Here is a 17,301-nt window from a genome sequence, read left to right on the forward strand (position 1 = left end):
AATGGAATTGTTAATGGACATTTAAAAAATGCAATATATTGGATTTTCTTCTTAACAATACGCAATTTTTTTAAAGTAAAAACAAAAAATTGCTTATTTTATTTAAAAAACACTTTTTTTTTCCGGAAAAATAAGCTTAAACAAACGGATTCATTATATTCATATTGGGAGATGTCTTTTCCAAGTATATTAAATGGCGAAGTGCCGTAAAATAAATGTAAAGCAATCAAAGTATCAAACCCTTGGAAGTTTACATACAGAAGATTAATTTTGCACAGCATCGTCATTTACGTTGACATGACCCAAGCAACGATCTCTGAAGTTGTATAATGCAGCAAAATTAAATAAGTTAAATTTATGCATAATTCCATTCAATTCCTATAATGTTTATGGAGAAATTTATCCTAACGTTCAAAAGGCAGAATTGAAGGTTAGGATAAATTTCTCCATAAACATTATAGGAGAAAATAAGAAAATTAAATAAATTTTTCATAAGTTAAATTTATGCATAATTCCATTCAATGGCAATCATAAATCAGAAAGGGAACAAAGTTGCAATTGATACGATTTGACTTTGTTATTTTGTGAACATATTACATTCTCATAATTTGGCCTGCATCTAACTTGATGGAAGCCAAAGGTTGTTTTTGAGTCAAGATACCATTAAGGGAGTGAATAGCTTGCTGGACAACTGAAAAAGGTAGATTGAAAGAAAAAAAAAAGGGTCAGGATTTGCGTGCCACAAGGGATGGCACATGTTTCTGCAAACCTGGGCACAACAACCCAGTGACAAGTTTACAGTTACATGTACTTTTTAACTTCAAGACTTTCACATATAGTAGAGCTACCACTACCAGTGATGCAGATATCCATGTACACTAAGTTCTGCAAGATAGGTGGTTGTTGGCACTGAAAGCAAGGCAAACCTGGTTGAAAAATAAGCAGGCTTGCCCACCATCATGTCCATCTATTAGCTACACAAGAAGGTTCTATACATGAAAATGGGGAGAAAAAAAAAAGCTAGGGTTATTGTTCACAAGCGAAAAGGTATTCCAAGAGGGTGCAACCATCTATGATTTTGTGATGTCCATTGAGTATCAAGCGGAATAGTTAACTCCAGAATCACCTAGAAAAAATGGTTCAGTTAGAACAGTTTAATTGTAATACATTGAGGAGGAGTAATCAAAGTTAGGTCCCCTTACTGTGCGTGGAATCAACAGATGTCCGCTTTGGTGACAAGCTCCCTGGATCTGTATTGCATTCAACAAAAGTCATACAATCTTTTTTAGCTATAAAATATGTATAAAATGAAATGAAATATCTCATCCAACGTTTATGCTACCTTCTATCCAAGTATCCATACAATGCATGTTGAACATGATAGGAAAACTATTGGAATTTGGAAAAGAAAAGTCAATTCAGCTACTTGAAATAAATAAAAAGCTCAATGTAGCAAGCTGTAATTCCTATATGGCTATATGACTATTACATTAACACAAGTTCGCATGTAGTTGTCAAATTTCATTCACTTAAAGACCAATTTGATATTACATAACCACTTTAATGATGTTGAAGTACAACGACCTTGATGTTGCAACAAACAGGGGACCAATGTGATATTGAGTAAATTAAAAGGATTATATAACAATTTTGGGAAGTGGGATTTTGGAGGAACGGGATGGGAGACAATTTTTTTAATAAATTAAAAGAATTATGTAACAATTTATTAAAAATTAATAAAACATTAGAACATAAATTTATGCTAATCTATCATTTCCTTTCTTTAAAAAAAAATATCAAATTAAAGAATATTTATTAGAAAAGGAATTTTACCCTCCCCTCCCTTCACTAAAAAACTCATCTATCAAAAATACTACCTCACTGCCTTACAAATTCTCTCTCTTATTCCTATGAGTATAAACTAGGGCACAAATGTTATTGGACTGAGCTTGAGCCATAACAAATCTCAACTTCACAAGTCCTATATTTATTAAGCTGAATGCCACCCATCATCATAGGATGCTGTGTATCTGAATTCCTGAACAACTAAAGGCTGACTTCGTTACATATTCATACACTAGTTTGTTATGTAGGTCTGAGGTCTCTGAAGCATATTGCTATACTTGTAAATCTAAGAGTCATTTTTGGCAGATAAGATTCATCAACTGATCTCATGTGCAAATAGGAAATGTTAAATATTGATAAAAAGAACATAACACTGCAGCACTATAAATTGATAGCAAGTGGTATCAAAGATTAGGACATAACAAGGGAAATGGAATTGTAATATTTATACTTCAGGAGAAAAAAGTACCTACCATTAATAGATTGACGCATCATCCCCTTGACAGCAGCAAAATTCTTGTAAGTATAACCAACAAAACTAAGATCTTGAGAAGTTAAGAGCTTCTGTGAACAAAGAGGATAAATAAACTGTAAAGGAGAGAACATAGATCGATGTATATTTAGCTTGGAACAAATTTGGGTCAGGAGAAACAACTATCACTAATGAAGTCAACTAGGGAAAAGCGTAGGAGCTAATGGATTAATGGAAAGCCACGTGAAGCAAATGGATCATTAATTTATTAGCAGTTTTTTTGAAGCATCATCCACCTTGAAAAATATGCCACATATTGAGATGTATTGCTCCTTGAGAACCAAAACAACATTACAATGACTGAATTGGAACTAAATATTATGTGTAAGTTCCTTGGAGACATGCAATTATACTTGCATCCCAATTGGATGAGGATTTAAGTATTTACAGATTTAATGTTGGAGGACCAGGGATTGTTATGATGGTATAAATATTCTAAAGGAGATGAGATTTTCCTCTTCGAATTGAATTATACTTAAAAGCAAACATCAGAGGCAAGCTAGTTGACTATTGACTAACAAATCTTACTCTTCTTTCAAGTATATAAAGTGTCTACCTTTCTGAATGGTCCAGATCCAGATCTACTTGATTTTGGTTGTTCAACCTGTTAACATAATTACAATCATGTCAGAATTCCAGCTAAAAATGGCAATCATCTCAGGTAAAAACCAAAGATATGAAAATCCATGCACATAAATATGAAAGTATAAATGAGAAGGTAAATTAACTAACTATTACTTCATCCATACTGTTTCTGAAAGAAAAACTCATTCTATAAAGGCTTATACATTAAACAACTGAATTTAAATGAATAAAACTTACATACCAAAATTCACAAACAAAACCTCATGTAAAAATATCAAACATGAAAGTATATTATGATATATCATACAAGCATGTCATTCTGAAAAGTTCGGACATGGTTATAACTTCAATCTTGTTAACTGCAATTGCTCTAAACTATTATTCCAATTGCATTTTCGCTATTGATATTTTGATTTAAGCATATAAAACCTATCCCTTTGTGATTTTATTAAAAATGGAGACATTGAAAACAAAACAAATGGTTATGGATTAATATGCTGAAATCAAAATATCAACAGCAAAAATGCAACCAGACTAAAGACTAGGGCAAGTACAGTAAACAAAATTGAAGACATAACCATGTCCCAAGTCTACAAAATGACATGCTTGAATGATATCTGTATACAATATGTTTGCATGTAAAGGGCTCAGCCTGACAAATACCTCCCTAATATTATATGTAGCCATATTGTGCAACTATGGTAACAGATAGGGGGAGTGTGATTGTGTGTAAATGCAAGATTGGCACAATATTGACATATTAGCACATCTCTCTCAGTAACTTGTCAGTTTTCTTAATCCAATTTGCCTAATATGCCTAGTTTCGGATTATTTGGGTGGAGGGGGGTATTGCAAACAGTACACAAAGATTAAGGGGTTAATGAGCACATGTTGAAAGATCCATGTGGAATTTGAGTAATATGTCAAAGTGGGGGAAATGCTTATCTTTCATTACTTGTTTACAGAGACAAGAAGAAAGGGAAAGAAACACCACATAACCCTTAGAGGGGAAAAAATTAGACCTTATTGCTACATCTCCAACAGGAAGATAAATGCAGGGAAGATCAGAGATGAAGATAGACTAGGCTATAGCGAAAAACAACAAAGCTGCTAAATTAGGAATGTCTACCTGCTTATTTATGAAAAAGCTTATTAAACTCATTGTTATGTGAATAAGAATAGGAAAGGAATGTTAGTCAGCTACTGTTAGTGCGGATTTGATGATGTTGGATAGCCGCCTATAAATAAAGCATGGTTGCTGTATTTTAAACAGAAAGATCAAAGAACTGAGTAGTGCATAAAATCCACTCAGTTCTTTAATCTCTCTGTTTCTCTCTCTCTCTCTCTCTCTCTCCATCCTTTGTGTTCTCTTATTCCCTCTTCCCCATTTTCTTTCTCTTTCCCACCAAAATCCTGTCACCCATCCCACAATATGCTTATTGACAAGATAGTACAGGCTGAATGCATCCTGAAGCGTTGTAGGTACTAGGTAGACAACAAAATGTGACCCAAGCGTATTTTATTTTCAACAAAAATGTTCTATTTTAACAGACAAACTGAGATTAATTTGCAGTTGTCTGAAGAAATTAGAAACAAATTTTCAAGGTTCATTGATAATCAATGGAATAAATAGGCACAACTGTACAACAAATAATGCATAAATCATTATAAGCGCACCACCACTTCAGTGCACCTACTTCTCTTGTTAGGAACAAGCTGAAAGGATGAAGCAAGTTCATAGAAGTCATGGATACAAAACATACCACTGGTGTAGACAAGGCACACTGATCAAGAAAAGAATTCACAAATCAAAATATCTTACCTCATCAAATTTCATAAAATTCTGAGTGTCAAGCTCTCCATTGACTTGTGGTTTAAATGCTGCCTCCATTTCATAGAGCCTGTCCCACATGACATCTTTGAACCAAGGATGTGCCTGGTCAATTAAGAACCGGCAATAATATCAATGAATATTATGACTTAACAGTAAAGTATTACAGGAGAAAAAAAGAAAGAGAAAGAGAACACATTTTACGCACTTTAATTTCTTCTGCTCCTCTAGTACCAAGCCTATGTGGAACACCACAAAGCAACTTGCATATTAGATCCTTGGCTTCAGGTGTCAATCTGGCCTCCTCTGGAAATTTTAAGTGATTTTTCCAATGCACAATCTGAAGATACTCATCACCAAGGCAAAAGAAGTAGAACATAATTTCAACTGTTACTGTTAATGATTCTGAAAAAATAAGGCACTTAAATGCTAATGAGTACCATGAAAAATTATAGTGAGGACAAGAAGACCGACAAAAAAATTATAAGAAAAAACACGACAAAATTTAAGCAACAAAAATTCTGAGTCAACACATAAAAGACATCAAAATGAATTAAGAGTAAGGCTTAAGAATGAACCACTTTATGCCCAAAATTAAAGCATAAGAAAGACAAAAGTCCTTTGAAATGTTCAAAAACTAAATCATACAAGACTAGGGAAATAAGAACTATAAAGCAGAATCATGCTCTTTATATGTGTGCAGTTTTCCCACCTTTCTGCATGTTGATACAGGATCATCAGAGTAAAACGGAGGATATCCAACTAGCATTTCGTACATTATAGCACCAAGAGACCACCTGCAGCAAGTTAGAACTCTGTCAACAGCAAGGACGACATTTCTTTCAAAAGGACATTATTCTCTTTAAGCAAAATAAATATTTACACGGGGCACATATTTTTTTTCAGGTGAAAAGAACTATAAAGAATAAAATAATCTAAGGTTAAAACCAGTAAAACATTCTTATGAATAATAAAATAGATTAACTCTTGAAGAACAGCAGAACATATAGACCAAAACATTCTAGTTCTTGGCCTATAATAACTATGGAAATGAAGGACTAGTCTTTGGTAGTCAGGATATCATAGGATAAAAACATGATAAATTCTAATGTTATCTAATGTTTGGTGTGTACCAGAGATAGTTAATATAATTTTCTAAAATTAAATTTTAATTTTTTTTTATAAATTATGGAGAATTATAAAAAAATTTAATTTTAACTAAATTACACCAAATTATATTTTATTTATGTGCAATTACTTTTCTTAAAATTATAAACAAATTACATAAGTTTTTCAAAATTATAATTATTACTGAAATATGTTTCTTTAAAAAATAATTATTTAATTATAATATTTTAATTAATAATATAATTTAAATTTACGCGCTAAAATTATTATTATTATTATATTTAATATAATATGCTGCTTAATAAAATTATAACTCTGTGAAAAAAGATTAAAAAAAATATAATAGTATATTGTTATATATATATACATACATATATGCTATATAAATTAATATATTACTATGTATTGATATACTTTTTTTGCATAATAACATGATACATATATATGCTACTATAAATTAAAATATTACTGTATATTATATTTAATATATTTATCTTGTTATTATATATATATATATATATATATATATATATATATATATATATATATATATATATATATATATATATATATATACTATGTAAATTAATATATTATATTATATATAAACTGATATATATTTTTTTCATAAAAGATTATATATATAGAGAGAGGGGGGAACTGTTATCCTTACCATATCTTATTGATCGTCACTAAACTCTTTTCCCAAGATAAAAAAAAATACACAAAAGCAATAGGATAGAATAAGTGACTGGATAACACTATCACATCTTATAATTGTAACAAACAACAACATATTATATCAGGACGTGATGGTTATCCTATCCTGCCTACCAAACGGCCTGAAAAGAAGGAAGCATTGATCAATAAATTGGGCCAGTCAAGCTATTTAATATTTATTCAAAGCCAGTGAACCCAGTCTTGATCAAATTTTTCTTACTAAACCACCACTCACGTAAGAACAACTAAGCAATCAAAATCCTTTTTTTATTCTTTCAGCATCCAATTTATGTGGTAGAAAAACTTTATCCTTTATTAACTGTCATCTTTCTAATTATCCAAAATTTACTTCCTTCTTTCCATTAAACTGGGTTTAATTCCTACTGGGAATCACATAAACTGGCGAAACATTCATATTGTTAGATAACAAGCCAGCCAAGTCCACATGCATATGATTATCCTTTTTATATCTGCAGGAAGATCCAATTTCGCAACTTGATACTGAATATTATAAGACTAGAAGGATCTGATAGCATCACACCTTTTATATAAGATTTGTACAATCAACTGCAGAAGTGCTATCATAAATGGATTTATATGCCAATATCAAGTTTCCTTTGAATGAATATGAGTAGTTCATTGGATCTATTAAAAATGGACAAGGCCTAATTCAATCTCAAAAGAAACTTAAGGGACAGAAAAGTTTCTTTTCTGAACTATTTGGAATTTAAATAAGAATATAAAAAAACTGGCCACATAAAAAAATTTTCTCTCAAATTTTTGGCATTCATACATCCTAAGGAGCTTCACTGATTGCATTCTGGTTTATCTTTGATCCTGTTTACATATGCTAATTAGCAAAAACATAGCGCTTGACACGTTAACTGTTTCCTGCACTGTCTACCTCAATTCTTGGGTGCAGTTTATATATATATATATATATTTATTGGACAACTTCACTTAGTGTCAATTAGTTTTAAGTTAAAATCTAACATTAACCTATTCCATAACAATGCATTCTAGGGTCTTTAATGTTTGGATAGAAACTTAGAACCTTGAGCTTTTCTACTACTCTTAATCACTTAAAAATAAAAAGGGAATGCAAAGTGATAATCTGCATTCACTTCATAATGACAAAACTATTAGAACGGAAAATGGATAGATAAAACCCAAGTGACAGAATGAAAAATATAGGATTAATTAAGTTTTTAGTCCCTCATCTTATATTCTAATTTTTAGTCCTTAAAAAAAATTGACAATTTTTAGTCCCTCATTAATTTTTTGTTAGTATTTTTAGTCTCTCAAAATAATTTTTTCTGATTTTTAGTTCCTCATTTATTTGGACCGTTCAAAATCAGTCCCTATTTTTTTAATTTTGGTCTTTTATTTATTTTATATTTGGGACTAATTTTGAGTAATAAAAATAAATAAGAGATTAAAAATTGACAAAAAATCTTAGGACTAAAAATGCTGACAAAAAATTAATAAAGGACTAAAAGTTATAAAAAAAAATTTAAAGGACTACAAATTTGCATTTGAAAAAGTTGAAGGAGGAAAATCACTTAATGAATCCAAACATACCAGTCGCACTCTACACCATAACCCTTTTTCAGTAGTACTTCAGGAGCAATATAGTCTGGAGTTCCAACCGTGGAAAATGCCTGTCATGAAACAAATAAATAAGATGGAGAAGGATATGCATGCAAACAGATAAAAACATGATCAAGGTGGTAAAAATGCAATCAAAATCAGCATTTCATGCATTAATGAGACAATTAACGATTACTGCACAAATTCATTGACCATGAATAAGAAACATGAGACACTTCTATGTAGTTAAAGAGCTAATAATTTTACCATTATGCACGACATCTGAGTGCAAAATAAACAATTAAAAATCTTTCATTCTTTAAATTGATCCAAAATTCTACATATTGACTAAATTGCCCAAAAATGGTGCTGCCATGGGGTTAGAGTGCTCATGCAATAGACGGCACATGTTCAAGCACCTATTAGTTAAATATACTATCATTTTGTATTATAGAACAATTAGATATTGGCATATTGCTATTATGAATTTGTAAGAAATCAGAAACAAGAACAAGGCAATCATCAAATACAACTTCTGAGCATGGGTAGAAGTAAATTACCAACTTCCTCCTGTTAATTTGCCAATGTTGAAGTTGCTCAAGGGGACTTTTCCAGCGCCTGCCATTTCTGCCATTTGACAAGGCTCCATCAACATCCGTGGTATCATTCAAGTTCTCATCATCCAGGATTTCATTTTCACTAATAGATGATAGACTTGAGCAGTCAAGTGGCTTGCAAAGACCAAAATCAGACAGCTTCATGTGACCATATTGGTCCAATAGAAGGTTGTCAGGTTTTATATCTCTGAGGGAAGAACCAAGAAACTTATGATGGAAAATTGTGGTTTTAAGAACATGACTATAATTTTAGATTGTAATAATACCAACCGATGAATGTAGTTATGTTTATGAATAGACTCTATGGCAATAACGCTTTGGGCAACGTAAAATCTAGCCACAGTTTCAGTCAACGTTTCTTCCCTCATCAACAAAGTCATTATATCACCACCAGGCAAATATTCCATTATGAGATATAAGTGTTCAGCATCTTGAAAAGAGTAATAGAGTTTCACAATGCAGTCACAGGCAACTTCTGCAAGTACATTCCTTTCAGCTCTAACATGCTCAACCTGTGATGGAAATAAACCCGATGAATTAGAAAATAATCAAATCAGATGATGAAACTTTAAAAATATTCTAATAAGAATAAGTTGAATGAAAAGAACAAACTTTCATTCAATTAATGAAAATATGAAAACTCACCTGTCCCCTGCTGAGCATTTCAGACTTTTTCAACTTTTTCATGGCATATATATTACCTGATTTCTTTTCCCGACAGAGTCTTACCTGTGAAACCATATGGGATAATTAAATTTTCACTGTAGAAAGCTATACAAACAAAAGTAAAATGACTTTCTGAGTCCATCCACATCGGCTAACAATGAGTAACACCCTGATTTTGCACAACATTCCTATGCTTTTGCTTAGAGAACATCCTTGGCATCACTATCGCCACCGGTACACCTTCAACACAGTGTATTAATTATCTATTTAACGCCTTTCAGGTTTTCCAAACTATGAGTGATTTCTTTTTTGTTGAGAAGATAAGAAAGATTAAAAAATAAATTGCATGAGGAGGGAAACATCATTGCAAGATCATTACTTTCTATTCTATGAGAATGTAGAAAAAAATGGAACCTAAACAAGGTACAAACTGAAGTGTAATTTGATACATTGCCACATATGAAACGCATGTACTTATAAATGGCCCACACGGATGCTTTCGCTATGCAGCCCGTCCCTATAATCTAACTCCATATCAGAAATTTTTTATTCCTAGGAGTATTGATTGTTCAGAAATAAACAAAGGAAACACATAAAAAGGGTTAGCCCTTTCAACAAGGAGAATAATATGTTGTAAGATTTTATTTTATTACAATTCAGAGACGTTTAATTGGGTATTATTCATTATCCAGATTACCAACTTTCGTCAAACACCATGTTTAAACGTCAACAAAAAAATAAGGCACTAACTATTATATGATTGTAGATATTTCTACCTCCCCAAAGGCTCCCCTGCCAATAATGGTTAGAAGGTCAAAATCATCAACACATATTTTATGTCTTTTTAACCGCATATACTCAGTTTCCTTGAGCTCTAAATCCTTCAATAGATTGATCTGTTCCTCTTCTGGTGCTTGAGAAGACGCTAACTTCTTTTCTAGCATTAACCGCCTGCAAATAATAAAATCATGCCAGTATCTTACCAAGGTATTTAAAAATAAAAGGCAAAATAAGATGAATAAATAAATGTAAGTCCCTTCGTTGAATGCATGACTACTTTAGAAAAAGAAATACTTGAATGAAAAATAAAGCTTCACATAAAAGTACACAACAATAACTAAAATCATGTTTGTGTGTGCATGCATGTACTGTCTGTCAATGAATTGAGAAAAAATCACAGGTCTTATGTGTTTAAGTGAGTGCAAGTACATGTGTCTGTCAGAAACTAAGACTCTGCCAAAGGGCCACAAAATTCACTATACACTGAAACTCAAATTTTATAAACGCCCTTTCAATATATAAATGAATGTTTTGTGGCATTCCATAGAGCATGGGAAAGGAGGACAGCTTAGTGCATGTTCGATTTGCGGTTAAAATTGTTACACTCAAGTCCCAATGAAATCCAAATGAAAGTAAAAGCAAAGGTCCTCATCCTTTTGCAAAAGTACTTTTGCCTCCACCTGATTTCTAACCATGCACTTTGGAATCCACCCAAAAGTTCTCAAAAAGACAAATTACTTTTTCTTTCAAAATAATAAAAAAAAAGATCCCAGAAAAGCTGCATTCTCTCCTCCAGCCCATTCATATAATAATGAGCTGCAAGATTCCTTGTATGTCAAATTTTATTAAAAAAAAAACCATTTTACAATTTCAATTAATCAACACAATTAAGCGCAGGGATCAAAACCTAAAGATGTAACAATTTAACAAACAGCCAAAGCTTCCACAAACACATACTGCATTAGCCTACTATAGGATTAACAAATTCACATTAATAAATTAATATATATGGCAATAAAACTTTGCCTCCCACTGGATTATCTCATGCAGAAGATACACGTGATCTCAACCAAAACAAATATGAAATAATCTTGTGGGAGGCAAAAATAGAAAGAACTAATTAAGAAGCCGCCCACAACCACAACATGCAATGAAATAGAAACGATCTTAGCATAGAACTTAATAACAATGATGATATAAGAAAGTATGTTTGACTATTATATTAAGAAAGAAAGAAAAAAGTTCATGGTGTTTTGTTTACTACCTCTCCTTGCGTTCTTGGATGTGCTTCCTCTGAGACTTGTAATGATTCTCAATGAATTTCTTAGCTGCAGCGACCCTCTCCAAGGTCATGCTGGAACCAACATCTCCATGATCCTCCTCTTTCTCCACCGCCACGTCATCCTCCTCCTCCCTCACATGCACCGATTCCCCCACCTTCTGATTCTCCATGCCCCTGCTAACCCCTTTTTTCTTTTCTTCCCTCTCTTTTCTCTATGGTTTGTGAATTGTGACAAGGAACACAAATTAAGAAACCCTCTAAAAAAACACGCATACACATGAAAGGGAGGGAGGGAGGGAAGGAGGGCTATGTTATGTGTCCCTCTCTTTGTGTTGTGTGTCTCACAAGTGTCGACTTTTGATTGGGACTATGTTTTTTTGGGACGTACGCTTAGTTTGGAACAGACCGTGATGTCGATGAATCCGAGGTCTACAACGTTGGATTCTCTTTCTCAGGTGCTGGCTCATGTGGGAACTTCCGTACCGTGTTTTTCTAACGTCTTTATTGTTATTTATTCCTTTTCATGTTGATCAGAAATTATAGGGTGAACAGAAAAATAATTTAACCTAAAAAAAATAAAAACAAACACTCAAAGTAGGAGAAATCACAAAACTTAAATGAGAAAGAAAATAGTTCCTAATAATGTTTTCATTCAATAATGATTATTCAAATTTATTTATTTTTTTTATAAAAAGAAATGGCTCAATTATAAAATAGAAAAAAAAATTGAATTGAATATTGATGCTAAGTTATCCCTTTTTTTAATCTCTTAATAAAATATACTATTTTTTTATATCTTTAAAACGTGATTCATACTATCGTGCAACTAGTAAAAAAAGAAACTCTCTCAATCATCTTAAATTTATCATCTTTCTTTTATTTATCATTCAGAAAAGAATTATTATTATTCTATCTTTATTTGTATATTTAATATTTTTAACACGTACCCTATCTCTTTCTTTCTAAATTATTTTATCTCTAGATCTATTTTTAAATAGAATTTATTAGTTTTTTTAAATTAAATTACTAATACTTAAAAAGAGTATTATAACACGATTTAAGTTATTGATTATAAATCTTAAATATGTTATATATTTTATTTATTATAAATTTTAATTATGATATCATTTATAAATAATAAATATTTGTTTATTATAAATGTTAATTATATAAAATTTATCATTTATCTTGTACAATGGAGATGATAAAATAATAACTACGAAAAAAACATCAATTAAACATAGAAAACAATACAAATTATATTAGAACTTCATAAAAACATCAATTAAACATAGAAAAAAAGAATTACATCCTCGTGAAGGCAATTCCTGCAATATCAGCTAACAAATGCAGGAGGGATCTCATACAGCCTAAGATCATCATTAATTCATAGCTTTGATTTTTGCTAGAATATCAACAGGTGTATTGATAGTTGACACTCTGTTGGCGATTAAGTTTAAGTTTAAACTTTGAGTAAAAGGGCAACCCTGCTAAAGGATCTGCATGGCTAATGAGTTCAGGTGCCAAGAATTATCTCACTACATTATGTCCTTATCTTGAATATTAAAAATGAAAAAGATCGCACAAAGGGTGTCCATAAAAAAGACACCTTTCCTCTGCTGACTATTATAGCCTTGTTCTCGCTTTAACTGTCCAATACCAGTTTGGAGTACTTGGAATTGGAGTACCTTCTTGCTGACAATATTTGTGACTTACAATTTGAATTTTGAACCCACAATTTGTTAGTTTTGTCTAGGTGGAAATGTTGGTTTTCCTTGCTGCATAAACTCCCAAGCCGCCAAACTTTTTTGATCTCATGATTTTAGACCACCCAACAAAATGATTCCCTTTATTAGTATTTCCTTTCCAGATAAATTCCCTTGTTATCCTGCCAATCCTGTCACAAACATTTTCTGAAAGCCCAAAAAACTGCATATATAGGAATTGACGATAGGACAGAAAGGGCAAGTGTAATTCTCAATTCTTTGCGAAATGAGGTTATCTTCAGGAGTTCAAATCTGGATTTGGAGGAAATAGTGGACCCAATCAAACTCAGGTCTTGGACCTGGTTGCATGAAAAGTTCAAAGGTTTTAGATACTCCTTTTTGGAATGGACCAATTGCCCTTTCCTATGCCTCAAACAGTGGAGGATAATATTTGTTTTCTCTGTTTGACAGAGTGATGTATGACATTTTTTGTTTTATCCAATGGAATTGAACACGGTACCAGGTATCAGGAGGTTTACAACACTTACACAGCTTGTTAAATCAACCAAGCTAGACCCTTTGGTTGTTGCATGCCATTTTGATTTGCTTTTATTGGTATGGATGTTATATAGACTGAGATAAGTTTCACAGTGGCAGAAAAATGATGGTTGTAATAGTTTTTTACTTATGAGGGAATATGAGTTGGGGAAATTTTATGGGAGGTTGTACGCCAGCAGGAAGGGTAGTTTATTGGTTTAGGATGGAGGGTAAACTTGTTATAGGGTGGGATTTTATGACAGCTGTTATGGTTCTCTGGTTGGGACATCCCTTATGTTCCATCTAGTTGTTATATATTAATAACATATTTTCTTATAAAAAAAATCATTGACTGATAACCAACTCGCATTGTGGTTACAAACACTCCAAAAATGATGTTGCAGTTGAAATCACCATCACGTGATGTTATTTTCTTAAATCTTGAATTAGTTGCATCAATTTGTGACAACATTGTGTTAGCGTGCCTTTTTGGTTCTATTTTTTTTTTAGCAATGCTTGTATAGCGGTTTGAATCCTGCCTAGGGTAGCTTTGCTATTCTTAGCCGGTCCCAAGCCCGGATAAAAGGAGAGGGTTGTGTTAGGCTTTCGACAGCCAACGTTAAACTTTGTCGAATCTCTATGATCCATGTAGCCGACCCCACCTAGTGGGATAAGGCGTTGTTGTTGTTGTTGTTGTTGCTTGTATAGCGGTTTGAAATGTTATATGAATATTTTAAGGTTGTTTGATTTTTTGTTTAGAGTGCTTCAAACTCAGTTTGGAGAGTAAACTCGGCTTCCTGACAGGTTACCCTCAAAAGTCAAAAGTATGTTTACACATTAAGGATATGTTTGTTTACACGTTGCAACCCATTTTCGTACTTTCCCATGAATAAAACTTATAAGTAACAAATTTGTGTCTTTTTGCATTTTATGCTTTAATTGGGATGATGCAAAGTTCATTGGAAACATTTAAATAAACAAGCACTAAAATTTTGTTTGGAAAACTCAGTTTTGTAGAAGCAAAACTTCTGTTACTTTTGCAATTTTTTATTCAAACATGCACTAAGATGGTTGCGTTAGACGAATTGCCGTCATGTTCCGACAGAAGTGCATCTATTATTTAGTTAACTTTTAAAATTCTTTCTACCATCATACTGTATTTTATTCATCCAACTTATTCGTGCATAACTAAAATATTACCCTCAGCCTGTTCAACCAATATTTTTCTTTTGATGATGCTTCCTACCTTTTTATTCTACTTATATTTAAGAAAACCAATCAATTTACTTGAGTGGCCATCTTGAAATTCAGTTCTCCAAGTCAGTGCCAAATTGGGAAAGTGCTCTAGGAGAGGACCCATGTTCTTTCAAAGCATCAGCAGCAGCATCCTTAAGCTTTCCAATTCTTTGGTGAATCCCTTTCCCTTCATCACCCAACATTAGATCTTTAACCACCCTAGCAATTTCTTCTTTTTCCACGATGCCATCAGTCTCTCTAAATTTGGGCCTTAACCCCACTTTGAGTCCCTCAGTTACCAAAGCATCATTCATTCTTTGCTTAGCACACAATGGCCAGGTTATCATTGGCACAACCGCAACAATGCTCTCAACTATTGAATTCCAACCACAATGGGTCACACATCCACCAGTTGAAGTGTGACTAAGGATTTGGGTTTGAGGTGCCCAAGAAGTGATAACCAAACCTTGTTCTTTAGTCCTCTCCAAGAACCCATGTGGCAAAAACTCTAAAGGGTCATCATTTTTAACATCAACATCACTAGCTAGCTCATTAATGTGTTGTTGAGTGAGAGCACATACACTTCCAAAGGAGACATACAAGACTAAGGGCAATTGCTTTGTGCATCCATCACTTTTCTTGTGCACCCAGCACAAGATGGACAATTCCAACATTGTCTGTATGGTCCATAAGGCTGCATGGGTCCATAGGATTTCTTTTTTAAAATTTTTTAAAAAATATGTTTTACAAATTAATGGTTCATGCAAGATTCAAACTTATGACTTTTGCGTTATTAACACAATGCTCTAACCAAGCAAGCTAATAGGTCAATTATGTTATAAAATAATTAATGTCATTATATATAATAATAAATTTTCTAATGTATATTTAATACACATATAAGTTTATATAATAAATTTTGTAATAATTAATTTTGTTATGATATATTTAATGCACCAAAATTAATTGTCAAAAAATTTATTATGTAAATTCACATGTGTATTAAATAGACATTAGAAATTTTAGTGTTATATATAGCGACATTAATTATTTTATAACATAATTGGTCTATTAGCTCAGTTAGTTAGAGCATCGTGTTAATAACCTGAAAGTCACAAGTTTAAACATTTGTATAAACATACGGATTGTCAATCCATAAGCTTATGGATTATAAATTCGTAAGTTTGTCAGTGGTAATTTTGGAAAAAATGAGAAAGTGTTGGATGTGCAAGGAAAACGTTGGGTGCACAAAGAAAAAGCCGAGACTAAGTTAGGCATATAACCAGCAAAAATATTGAGTTTTGGGTTTTGCTAGGTGCACCAATACTTGTGCACCCAGCAATTTAAGTGAAGTGACAAAATTGTCCTTCACTTAAATTTTAAAAATCTCATTGTCTCCCCCCCTGTCTGTACGCTTTGCTGGTGCGCCTCCTTTCTTCCTCCTTATATTCGCTTCCCATCATGCCACTGTCGCTGTCTGCCACCATTTGTGCCCTCCCACCAGTCTTTGCCACCGTCGTCGCATTCACCATTGTCGTAAGTCTCTATCTTCCACTCGTTGTTGATAATGGGATTGTGTCTGAGTTATAATGATTCAAAATCCATATAATACATACGGATTAGCAATTTGTATGCATTATACAGATTGTCAATCCGTATGAGTTATACATATTGTTAATCTGTATATTTTTTATTTTTTTAATTTAATATCTAATAAAATAATAATTGAATTAATTTTTTATAAATAAAAAGAAATTAATTATGCTGTTCTAAAAATATTTTTTGAATAAATAAATATATTTTTATATTTTTTATGTGTTTATATTTAATTTATTTGTTTGTTTTTTAATAAATAATTTAATAATTGTGTTTATTTAAAAATGAATGTATAAATATTATTTTTATTTATTTATTTTTAAAATGTAAGTAATTTATTTATATTTTCTATTTAGGTAATTTATTTTTTATTGATATAGTGGTATATATTATTACACTCATAGTATTAAATATTTATATAAATAGTGTTTGGAAGTATAAAATTAAAATTTTTTCATTTGTTTAAAAAAATTTAAAGTTATTGAGATGCTAGCTACTTTGTTAAAAAATGAAATAGTCATTTGTTAGAAATAAAAACCAAAATTGTACTTACATTTTGGTCATTAATTTAAGTTTACTAGAATTAGTGATGTTAGCTCTATAAATTTGAAAAAAGAATTTCTATATTCATTGATGAATATATAAAAGTA

The 17,301-nt window shown here is 31.9% G+C and overlaps 2 protein-coding genes across 3 annotated transcripts; both read right to left on the minus strand.

Annotated features, from left to right (window-relative positions):
* Positions 1-558: 558 nt before the first annotated feature.
* On the minus strand, positions 559-12,045 carry LOC100811359 (serine/threonine-protein kinase tricornered). 2 transcript variants are annotated; one of them, XR_005888677.1, is made up of 14 exons: positions 11,559-12,045; positions 10,291-10,465; positions 9,494-9,577; positions 9,119-9,360; positions 8,792-9,035; positions 8,223-8,302; positions 5,506-5,590; positions 5,002-5,133; positions 4,785-4,898; positions 2,934-2,981; positions 2,319-2,409; positions 1,203-1,250; positions 855-1,126; positions 559-691 (listed from the first exon to the last, which is right to left on the minus strand). XR_005888677.1 is itself a non-coding variant. In XM_003547436.4 (13 exons), exons 1-13 carry the CDS (start codon positions 11,744-11,746, stop codon positions 1,098-1,100), a joined length of 1,560 nt encoding a protein of 519 aa, XP_003547484.1. In that variant the 5' UTR covers positions 11,747-12,045; the 3' UTR covers positions 559-1,097. The 2 variants fall into 2 exon arrangements, 1 of the variants encoding a protein (XP_003547484.1); XM_003547436.4 differs by having other exon boundaries at positions 559-1,126.
* Positions 12,046-15,126: 3,081 nt separating this feature from the next.
* LOC100811888 (UDP-glycosyltransferase 72B1-like) lies at positions 15,127-15,729 on the minus strand. Its single transcript, XM_003547437.1, has one exon. The coding sequence runs from the start codon at positions 15,727-15,729 to the stop codon at positions 15,127-15,129; it is 603 nt and encodes a 200-aa protein (XP_003547485.1).
* Positions 15,730-17,301: the final 1,572 nt, after the last annotated feature.

Source organism: Glycine max, chromosome 15 (genome assembly GCF_000004515.6).
Source record: "Glycine max cultivar Williams 82 chromosome 15, Glycine_max_v4.0, whole genome shotgun sequence".
NCBI lineage: Eukaryota > Viridiplantae > Streptophyta > Magnoliopsida > Fabales > Fabaceae > Glycine > Glycine max.